Consider the following 12018-nt stretch of genomic DNA (forward strand, 5'->3'; position numbering starts at 1 on the left):
AGGTATCTTTCTTAGCCTACCAGCCGGCCATGCCCTAGCCGTGGCCGGTCCCACACCTTACAATCCCTTATTTTCTCACACTATTATTTCCATCATCTCATGGAATTCCATCGTTTGAGCGAAAACCCTAGTTTTTCAATATTTTCTCAAATATTGCTCAAACCACGAAAAAGCCAAAACGTCAAACGTTCACATGACCGACTAGGCTACTCACGTTAAGTGTTAAAATATTATTATTTTAATATTTTCAAAATATTGGTCGCACGAGCAAAGTTTCACTTGCTCATTCGAGCAAAATCGAGAGTTTCAGTCAAGATCAAACTTTTCTGAAAATCCAAAATATTGCTCAAACGTGCACCAGAAAAATACCAAAACTCTCAGGACTGAGACACGGAAACTGTGGTGACACGGGCATGCTACCTTGACCGACCAAGGACGGCCCTAAGGCTTGCAATGATCCGGTCCCACACATCTTTATAATTTTGACATAATTTGATATCAATTGTTCGTATTGGGTCCAAACTCTCACCAACCAACTTGGGATTTGATCAATCGACCGTCATCTGGTCCCACGACCACTAAGGTATGGTCCCATGACCCCTTGGTCGGTCCCTCATCTCTCCATAACTAGGTTTTATTACCTAACGCTCGCACGAGCGCTATTTTAATAAAATGATTAAACCATCATTTGATCATTCTTTCACCAACTGGTCAACAAAGGACTTTGGTGCATGCTCACTCGAGCACTTGGGAGATACACTGGTCGGCGGCCATCATCCTGTATAGCCGGTCCCTCTTTCACTCATTGACTTATTTTCAGTAAATCAACAATTGATCAAAATTAGGGTTTCGAACAAATGCTCTGCAAATCATAATTTTGAGCAAATTCAAACACTAATAATTTTATGTTGATCCAGCAATCAACATCTAGATTAATTATACAACATTCGGTCCAACTACCAATATCTTAATTAATATTTTATTTGGTCATGCTACCAATAATTTATCGAATGAGCAATACTTGCTCAGATGCTCGAATATTGATTCAACATCAATATTCAGTAATTTATCGAATGAGCAATACTTGCTCATACGCTCTAATATTGATTCAACTATCAATATTCAGTAATTTATCGAATGAGCAATACTTGCTCAGATGCTCGAATATTGATTCAACTATCAATATTCAGTAATTTATCGGATGAGCAATACTTGCTCAGATGCTCGAATATTGATTCAACTATCAATATTCAGTAATTTATCGAATGAGCAATACTTGCTCAGATGCTCGAATATTGATTCAACTATCAATATTTAGTTATTCACTGAACAAGAAATACATGATCAAATGATCGAATATTGATAGAACCATCAATATTCAACAATTCATCATACGAGCAATATTTACTCAGACTATCAATATTCATTATGTTGATTCAACTATCAATATCATTCATACGAGAACTATACGTCCCAACAGACATGTTCAATTCATGAATCCTAAAGCATTCAACAATCATGCTCGATCGAACAATACTTAGACCCATCGTCTAATCAAGTCAACGATTGACTAATCAAATACACGCCTTCTTTGCAGACTCCACGTTCGTGAGACATCAATCACGTCACATGGGGGATATTAATTAGGGTTTTGGTCTGGCGTCCTACAGCATGTGTGTTCATCCACGATGAGAAATGTGAGTAAGTCGTGCAAGCGGTTGAGGGAGTTAGCAAAGTAGTGGGTGGACAATCAACCAAGTCTCCGCACGACCTAGAACTGGTTAAACCACGATTTCCCACTTTCCCACTCTTTCACTCGAGCAACCGTCACACTTACTGGAGATCAATGTGTCTACTATTCTGGCAATATAAATAAGTCTCTGAATACACGATTGAAATATAGACAACTCTCATCAAACAGAAGAATTCTGATCCGAGCAATCACTCTCAAGAATTCGATCAATCGACCAGAACTTATTCGAACTCAACAGTTAACAGAAAACTTGCAGAAACCTTAAATACATTCACAATCCTTGATCATCATTGATCTCACACACTTCTCAGCTTCCCTCCTACAGATCAATCCTCTTCCCTCTTTGTGACCGAATTGACTCTAGAACGGCCATTATCTTGGTTTAGGCCGAAATCCTACAGATTGATCTCTCGAACTCAAAGCACTCTCGTGCAGTGCATCTGTTTGAGGATAGGAAGTTTGCTCGGTTGAGGAGCCTTCGTCCACATGGTCATTTCTCCATTCCCTAAAAACCAGCAAATCGTTTTTCCCCATCTACAGATTGGCGACCACAGTGGGAGATTAATCTCTCGATTTTAGTCTCAATCTTTCACAAAATAGTTGATCTTAGATCAGGTTCAGTTACAAATCCTAACCCAAACAATGCTAGCACTAGCAATAACGGTGGTACCCCAGAAACTACTCTTGTTTCCAACAACGGTGTTGATGATACCACTCCTCCTCAAACCAACATCGGAAATCTTCCTCTCTTCGTCCAGTCTCCAAGGAAATCAGAGAAAATCTGCCTACCATAGCTGATCTCATGAAGGTCCAAGAAATTCTCGCTAAAAATCAAACTGATATGGCTACCACTCAGAAGGAATTATGTAATTATCTCAAAACTCTCACAGACAAAATGTTAGAGAAAACTCAGGACGGTTCGGAGAAAGGAAAAGCCAAAGAAGTTGATCCCGAAATCTCTCCAATTCACATGGTGGATGATGATGAAGTTCGCAAAGCTGCTGATAACCCACCAGAGAAGGAGTCTACAAGTTTCATCACTCGTGAAGATCTGGAACGCTTTCTGGAGGATCGAGGGAAAAGCAAGACACCATCTTTCCATCGTCACCAACCTCCGTATCCCGCTGCTACGTAAAGAATTCCTCTCCCAAAGGGCTACACTTCTATAACGTTTACACTCTATAATGGAACAGGAAATGCCCGAGAACATGTTTCTTGATTCCTGGAAGCATTAGGAAAACATGAACACAACCATGTCGTACGCCTGAAGGAATTCTCGAAGTGTCTGACATGCCGAGTGTAGTGTAACAAGTACAACTACAAGCTGAATTTGGATAAAATAGCAGAAAGCTGCCTTCTCTTTGATAAATCAGAGTCTAAACTTCAATTGAAGTAATTTGGTTTTTTCATTACATGTTCAGGAGAGAAGAAATATTGGTTTTTAATAGACCAATCCTCACTAACTGTATCAACGGCTAATAAAAATCTCAAATCATTACAGGACTCGAGGAAATGACTCTAGGATGATTACACCCATTAAATGGTTAATTACACCCACTAGTAACTACTCAGAAATGTAAGTTGTGCATAGTGAAACCTGTGGCACATGACACTGCCCCTCCCATTTAGAGATCCTTGTCCTCAACGATAAAATCTGGAAACTGAGCTTGGATGTGAGCAGCATCCTCCCACGTTGAATCTGCTGGGTCTGAGTTGCACCACTGCACCAAGACTTGGGGAATTTGAGATGTGCCTATGACAGTAGTTCTAGTGTCTAAAACAGCAACATGTTTAATTACAAACTGGCCTGCATGGTCCACCAATGGAAGTTGAGGTGAGAGAACAGCCTGTAACCCAATTTTCTTCTTCAATTGAGAGACATGAAAGACTGGGTAAATCCTAGACCCCACAAGAAGCTTGAGTTTATAAGCAACAGTTCCAATTTTTTTGTAAAACTTTAAAAGGACCAAAATATTTGGTAGAAAGCTGGAGGTTCTTTCTCACAGCAACTGATGTCTGCCTGTAAGGCTGTAGCTTCAGAAAAATTAAGTCACCCACCTCAAAGTTTCTGTCAGACCTCTTTTTATCTGCAAAAATTTTCATTCTGCTTTGGGCCTTTGAGAGTTCTTCTTTCAACAATTGCAGCATAAGGTCCCTTTCCTGCAAGTAGTTTTCTACAGTGGCAACAGAAGTAGAAGAAGGAATGGGAAAACCAGGTGAGGTGGAGCATATCCATGCAATACTTGAAAGGGAGACATTTTTAGGTTGGAGTGGTAATTGGTGTTAAACCACCACTCATCTAAATCTAACCACGGCACCCACTATTTAGGGTGAGAACTTGTGATGCACCTCAAGTACTGTTCAACACATGCATTTTTTCTTTTAGTTTGCCCATCAGTTTTAGGGTGGTAGGAAGAACTGAGCTTTAGGGTGGTGCCCAAGGATTTGAATAGTGCTTGCCAGAATTGGCTAATGAAGATCTTGTCCCTATCACTCACAATTGAACTTGGAAGACCATGAAGTTTGAACACATGAGAAAGAAACTCCTTAGCAACTGTGATGGCAGTGAATGGATGGCCAAGAGGGATGAAATGACTATACTTGGCTAATCTATCCACAACTACTAGAATTACATTCTTTTTAAAAGACATTGGAAGTCCTTCTATGAAATCTAGGGAGATGTGTTTCCAAGCAGTGTCAGGTATTGGAAGTGGTTATAGTAGACCACCAGGAAGTGAGTTTTCTCCCTTATTGCATTGGCACATATCACAAGTTGAATAATATCAGTCTTCATATTAGACCAAAAGAAAGAGGTTCTAGCCATGTGATAAGTACCATTGATGCTAGAATGGCCTCCAACAGCTGAGGCATGCAAGGAATGTAATATGGAGGATCTTAGTGCAATACCTGAGCCAATATATAGAGTCTCCCTTTGAATCTTAAGATGCCATGTGTATAAGAATAGTTGCCCTTATTTGGAGTCACATTAAGTTGAGTAACGAGTTGTTGTGTTGTTGTGTCTGATTCATAGCTAGAATGAATGTCTTGCACCCACTGAGGTTGAGATAATGTTAATGATGATCCGGAGGCAGTAGGAAATCTGGATAAGGCATCAACAACTTGATTTTCTAACCCTTTTTTGTACTTAATGACATAGTCAAAACCCATCAAAGTTACTAACCATTTTTGTTGTAAAACAGTAGACAATTTCTGGTCCATAAGATACTTCAAACTCGGATGGTCTGTATGAATGATAAACTGCTGACTGCATAGATAGTGCTTCCATTTTTGAACATCCATGACAATGGCCAAAAATTCTTTCTCATAGGTAGGCAAATCCAATGCCTTCAGACACAATGGTTTGCTGAGAAAAGCAATGGGTTTACTATTCTGCATAAGCACAACACCAATCCCCTTTGAACATGCATCAGTTTCTAGAGTAAATGGCTGAGAAAATCAGGTAGGGCTAATACTGGAGCTGAAGTCATAGCAGTTTTGATTACAAAGAAAGCATCAGTGGAAGCATCAGTCCATGCAAAAGAATCCATCTTGAGCATATCAGTTAGTGTCTTACAAATATTACCATAATTTTTAATGAATTTGCGGTAGTAACCTATAAGCCCTAAGAATCCTATGAGCTGCTTCGATGTTTGTGGTTGTGGCCAAGTAACCATGGTTGCAACTTTGTCAGGGTCTGTAGCAACACCATTAGCTGTGATAATGTGTCTAAGTACTCGAGTTGTGGCTGAGCAAATGAGCATTTGGATAACTTGGCAAACAGAGAATGCTTCCTCAATAAAGCTAATGTAAGATGAAAATGCTCCCATATACGCTTCAATAGATGGACTGTAGACTAAGATATCATCAAAGAATACAAGTACAAACTTACGGAGATATGGATTAAACACCTCATTCATGAGGGCTTGGAATGTTGCAGGGGCCTTAGTAAGCCCAAATGGCATGACTCTGAATTCGTAGTGGCCATGATGAGTGCGAAAAGCAGTTTTGGGAATTCTGGTGCATAAACTCTGATTTGGTAGTAACCTGAACGAAGATATATCTTTGAAAACACCATAGAACCGTTCAACTCATCTAACAATTCTTCTATAAGAGGAATTGGGAATTTGTCTTTGACAATAATGTCATTGAGTTTACTATAATCGACACAGAAACGCCAAGTTCCATCCTTCTTCTTGACTAGGAGAATAAGAGCAGCAAATGGACTATGGCTGTGTTGGATCACACCAAAGGATAGCGTTTCAGAGACTAAGGACTCCACTACAGACTTATGTACATAAGGGAATTTATTTATATGGCCTTTGAGAAGTTGGGTTAGACCCAGTTTTTAATGGAATTTTATGGTCAAGTGACCTAGAGAGAGGAAGTCCAGTAGGTTCTGCAAAAACATCTGAGAAAGATTCTAGAAGAGCAGAGACTGCAGGTAGTGGTGGAAGTAAAGGGGAGTAGAAATAGAGAAAAATTGGCCAATGAGTGTAGGGGTATTACTCTTAATAAACTTATTTAAGGAAGAAGCACTAATAAGACTCGAAGAAGGTTTAGAAGAGGTACCCTGAAGTTTGATTGGATTGCCTTGATGTCGAAAAAAAATACTCAGCTGACTGAAGTTAAAAGTGGCATCACCAAGTTGGCGCAACCAATCATCCCCTAAAACAATGTCACAACCACCTAGAGGGAGAGCTCGTAAATTCGCAAAAAACTGATGCCCTTGCATTTCCCAGTTGAGTTGTTGGCAGATACCTTTGCTGATGGTGATGTCCCCATTAGCAACTGTGACAAGAATTTGACCAGTTGAAGAAACATGAAGGCCCAATTTAGAGGTTAAGGCAGCATCAATGAAACTATATGTGATGCCTGTATCAATAAAGACAATCACAGGATGCTTGTTGAGATGGCCAGAAATTCTAATAGTGTCATGAGCAATATTTCCTCTCAAAGCATGTAAAGAAATCTCAATTATAGAATCAGAATGTGAAGGAGATACATCAGAGATTTTTTCAGTGGACAATGACCCATGTTCTTCTATGTCTTCATCAGCAATCAACATGAACAGTTGTTGAATTTTACATCTGTGACCCTGTCTGTAAAACTCATCACAATTATAACAAAAACCCTTATCTTTTGTAACCTGCATTTGTGCATGAGTGAGTCTCTTAACAGGAGGAAGAGAATTGTTTGGTGAGGTTTTAGTGGGAGTAGTAGGGTGATGAGTCACAATGGGAGATGATGACGAAGTATTGGTCTTAGAAAATGTAGAGGAGGGAGAGAAAAAAGGTTTGATGGTAGATGGTGGGTGAGAAATAGAAAGTGGTGAGGGTGTAAATGGTTTAGAGAAGGATTTAGTGTTTTTAGGCTGGTGATGCATAGAAGCCTGCTGCATTCTAGCCAAATAAAAAGTTGTAGCAGTATTATCAGGTTTGAACATTTGCACTACTGTACGAATCTCTTCTTTTAACCCACTAATGAAACTCAATGTATAGAAACTCTTAGGTAGATAAGGATTGTTAGCTACCATAAAGATTTTATAATGTTCCCAAAGATCATAGTAATCTTCTATAGTGGTAGTTTGGTACAGTTTATTGAAACTACCAACATAATTATCTTGAGCAATATCTTCGAATCTAGCACATAAATCAGGAATAAAGGTATCCCATGGAATGAATTCTTTACCATGCTGATAGTTTAAAAACCATGGATCTACTGAAGAATCGAAATGAATTGCAGCCATATCAACACGCTCATCATCAGGAAGTTTATGTAAATTGAAATACCTTTCGCATTTTAGAGCCAAACCACGGGGATTAGTGCCATTAAATCTCTGAAAATCTACTTTGGGTGTACGAGAGAACTTACAAGATTCACTGAGAGAGATTATGCATCAGCCGCTGAAATCCTTCCATAGAAGTATCTCGATTAGGTTGAGGAATCTCAGAAGAAGATGGATCTGGAGGTTAATTCGAGCATTGAGTAGGGTAAAGTAAACTGATAATAAGATCCATCTTTGTACCCAAGGACTGAATCTAAGGTTTAATCTCCGTGATTGAATCTGTATGTTGAGAAAGAAGGTGGAAATCTCTTGAAGCTTTTATTTGGTGTCCATGGTTACAGGTTCCTGGATGGAGTCTGATACCAATTGTATTGTAACAAGTACAACTACAAGATGAATTTGGATAAAATAGCAGCAAGCTGCCTTCTCTTTGATAAATCAGAGCCTAAAGGTTTTTCATTACATGTTCAGGAGATAAGAATAATTGGTCTTTAATAGACCAATCCTCACTAACTGTATCAACGTCTAGTAAAACATCTCAACTCATTACATGACTCGAGGAAATGACTCTAGAATGATACACCCATTCAATGGTTAATTAAACCCACCAGTAACTACTCAGAAATCTAAGTTGTGCATAGTGAAACCTGTGGCACATGACACAAAGCATATACTTGGTACAACAACATCGCACCAGGGAGCATCACTAGCTGGGGAGAAATGGTTAATGCTTTTCATCGGAAATACTTCTTCGTCTCAGAGAAGATTACTCTCTCTGATTTAGGAAGAATGTCTCAGAAGCGTTAGAGTATTTTTCGGTCGAACTCGCATGCGTTGCTATCTCAAGCATGTTTTTCAATGTTAGTTATCAAAATTATAAGTCTTGATTTCTAGTCTATTATATCTAAGTCTCGGACTAAGAGAGAAAGTGTAGCTGAGCTCAAGGACTTCATGGAGATTCATCATACAAGTAGAAGAACTACTCAAGGAACCATTGGAACTTCTCGACAAAAAGTTATGTGAAGACTTGAACTTATCTGTCACTCAAAAGTCTATCTACTCTATATCCTACTTCTTGAGACAAAAAGTCGTATGCTATATATATAGACTTAGATTATACACATTTGGTATTTTGATCCGAGTATACCTCGCCTATCTATATCTCGAAATATGTGTTGGTAAGCTTTTCGCTTCAACCAAGTTTATCTTTACCTAGTGACGAAATTCATGATATGTTTCAATCACTTTGAAAATGGCTTTGACGAGAAATGGTGTAACAACTATATAACGTCCTCTAAGAATGTTTCAATGATTGAAATGAGAGTTTAGATTACATAACCAATAATGGACATAATCATTGTTGTGGAAATACATTTATGTATAAGTCCTATTCCTTGAACCAAAGTTTTCGAACTTTATTGAACAAGAAAACCGGAAGAATGGCAAGTGCCAAGTCCGCGAACTCAGTCCGAGAACTGCCGAAGTTCTCAAACCCGAGAATTTCTGCTGGAGTTGACAAACTACTTGCGTGAATGATTTTTGATTTTTGATGGGGTTGTAGTAAATAGGATTCGTTTCAGACTTGTGAAGGAAATGGAATTTTTAGATCTAATAAAAATATATATACAAAAATATTAACAATGGGTGAGAGGTACTGGGACTAAGGATTTGGCTGAATTCACTACACAAGGTTCATTCATATATTCTTTGACAATTAAAACTCAATAAAATTAACATAGACTCTGATTTTGCCAAGATAGATTCTTAAAACATTGATTGTAAGTCCTAAGCATGATGTATCAAAACAACTAAGCTAAGCATACATCATCAAATTAAATAACAACCAATTAATTAAAATCATATTTCAATTTTAGATTAATGCAAAAGTCATAAAAAAGAATAAAATAAATTACCCCAAGGATGAAATTCAGCTTCCTCCGTCGTCCCAGTGTTGGGTTTTAGCTCCTCATGATGAAAACACGCTCAAAATATATTTTTATTGCTCAAATGGTGTTTACAATGGAGAGAAAATGAGAAAATGGTGTAAAACTGTAATATGCGACGCACAAAAAGCGTCACAGAATGAACGATAAAACACAATTGATGCTACTGGTTAGACTGCACTGCGACCCACGGTTGTGCGTCTTAGACACTGTTGATAAACGACTGTCCTTGCGAGTCTGTTCTTCGTGTTCTTGGTGTTCTTCATTAGCAGCAGTAGCAGAAACAGAGTTTCATCAACTCTTGATTTCTGCTTCTCTGGACCTCCTCTCGACCCCAAACTCTCGACACCCTTCTAGGAAACCCAGGGAACCTATTTATACCCAACAACGACAAGAAATCACGCTCATTAACTCTCCATGATCCTCCATTACTCGGTGTTAAAAGAAAATATTTTCTTCCCTGAAATGATTCTCCACGCGTAAAAAACTTCTGATACTCCCTTATTTAGCTTCTACACACATCTTCAATGACTAAGTGTCATCCAAACACGAGCAGCACACATAAAACTTGCTGAAAATCCGTGAATATCATTTTCAAACCCGTGTTTCCCTGATTTCTTCCACGTGATTATCCAGCCAAATTCAGTCGAACAATCACCCATACCAGCTCTGTTATGATATATTACATGTTTCCACAAAGTTTCAGCGATTGAATCGCACAAAATCACGTCCAAATGCAATCGAGAAAATCTGTCAGTGAAGAGCAAATATTTTCCCGCCAAAATATTTTTTTGAATTTGTGAAGAACGTCACCCCTTATCCAGTGGTCGCCCCCTTATCCGTTGCTGGAGTCCGAATAACACATGTCCCTTGGGGTGCCTTTAGTAATTTTTCTGGGTTCCTCCGGTGCATTTCTGGGGTGTCTTTAGTACTCTATCCTAGGGTGTAAAACACCACTTTTCGAGCCAATTTCGCCGCAAGAGCTTATTTTTCCAAAAACATCTACAAAAACATAAAATAACACAATAAGTATTTAATCGAGTCTAACAAAACAGAACATTGAGAATAAAATAGACACATAAATGCGTCTATTAGTGATATAAGTCCGCGAACCGGCGAAGTTCTCATCCCGAGAATTTCTGCTGGAGTTCGTAAACTCTGTCCGGTGTCTTAAGTCCGCGAACCTAGTCTGCGAACTTGAGAAGGTTATATATCTGAAGATGATTTCTGAACTTAAACTTTAAAAAGACTAAGGAATGTAGTTTGCAAACCGTGGCTATAAAAGTTCATGAACCGACTCAAGTGAATCAAATCATCTTTACTTCAATTGTATCTTGTGTAGTTACATAAGATTTCCTTGCAATTGAACAACTCTCTAACTAGTTCATTTGAGTCATTTGAACTAGTTATGGTGAAGAAGAACATGGTTGATATGAAATGCTCATATGGCTAACCTTTTGGTTAACTATTGATGAAACAACAATGTACACGTTTGGGTACGGTTAACAAACCTAGAAGCGTATAGTTCATTTGTGTATAACAAGCTAAGTTTTCGGTCTAACGGTTGAGAAATATTAGCTTAAATCTAAATCAGGTTTTCATCTAACGGTGAATATTGATTGCTTTGTTACCAAGGAAAAACCCTGATTTGAAAGACTATATAAAGGAGACTTGTAGTATTGTGAAAAACTAATCCCCACACCTTACCTGTGATACTAGTTTGCGTACTAGAGTCGATTCTCCTTTAACCTTTGGTTTTCTTCTTCTAAAACCAGGTTAACGACTTAAAGACTTCATTGGGATTGTGAAGCCAAACCGATACTACTTTTATCGTAGTTGTGTGATCTGATCTTACATCTTCTATCGTACGAGTACAATCCGATTGATTGGCTTGAGATTTGATATCTCCGATAGGCAAGATATAAAAAGTAATCACAAACATCTTCGTCTCATTGTTTGTGATTCCACAACATCTTGTTTCGCTACCATACGATTAAGATTGTTGTGAGGTGATTGATTAATCTAGGTTGTTCTTCGGGAATATAAGACCGGATTATCAATTGGTTCATGTTCACCTTGATTATTATCAAAAGACGGAACAAAAACTTTAGGGTTTTCTTTGGGAGACAGATTGATCCTTTGATATACTTGTCTGTGTGAGACAGATTTGTTTATTGTCAAAGCCTGCGATTTTTGGGTCGTAGCAACTCTTGATTGTGGGTGAGATCAGCTAAGGGAATCAAGTGCGCAGTATCCTGCTGAGATCAGAGGAGTAGGGAGTATAACTGTACCTTGGATCAGTGGGAGACTGATTGGGGTTCAACTACAGCCCAGTACAAAATTAGCTTTGAGTAGGCTAGTGTCTGTAGCGGCTTAATACATTGTGTGTTCAATCTGGACTAGTCCCGGGGTTTTTCTGCATTTGCGTTTTCCTCGTTAACAAAATTTTTGGTGTCTGTGTTATTTCAATTTCCGCATTATATTGTTTTATCTTTATAATTAAAATAATACATGTTGTGCGTTAGATCAATCAATTG

The 12018-nt window shown here is 38.5% G+C and overlaps 1 protein-coding gene across 1 annotated transcript; it reads right to left on the minus strand.

The window, feature by feature from the left end:
* Positions 1–3378: 3378 nt before the first annotated feature.
* Positions 3379–7499, minus strand: LOC113294691. Its single transcript, XM_026543069.1, has 7 exons — positions 6365–7499; positions 6092–6188; positions 5798–5982; positions 5227–5606; positions 4661–5143; positions 3812–3913; positions 3379–3708 (listed from the first exon to the last, which is right to left on the minus strand). The coding sequence occupies exons 1-7, from the start codon at positions 7497–7499 to the stop codon at positions 3379–3381; spliced, it is 2712 nt and encodes a 903-aa protein (XP_026398854.1).
* Positions 7500–12018: the final 4519 nt, after the last annotated feature.

Source organism: Papaver somniferum, chromosome 7 (assembly GCF_003573695.1).
Source record: "Papaver somniferum cultivar HN1 chromosome 7, ASM357369v1, whole genome shotgun sequence".
Classification (NCBI taxonomy): Eukaryota; Viridiplantae; Streptophyta; class Magnoliopsida; order Ranunculales; family Papaveraceae; genus Papaver; species Papaver somniferum.

Coding starts and splice junctions, on each gene's coding strand:
- LOC113294691 (XM_026543069.1), bottom strand. CDS start 7,499: ATGGCTGCAATTCATTTCGATTCTTCAGTAGATCCATGGTTTTTAAAC. Junction 5,983..6,091: donor AAAATTCCATTAAAAACTGG/GTCTAACCCAAC, acceptor GATCCAACACAG/CCATAGTCCATTTGCTGCTC. Junction 3,914..4,660: donor GACTCTATATATTGGCTCAG/GTATTGCACTAA, acceptor AACTACTTGCAG/GAAAGGGACCTTATGCTGCA.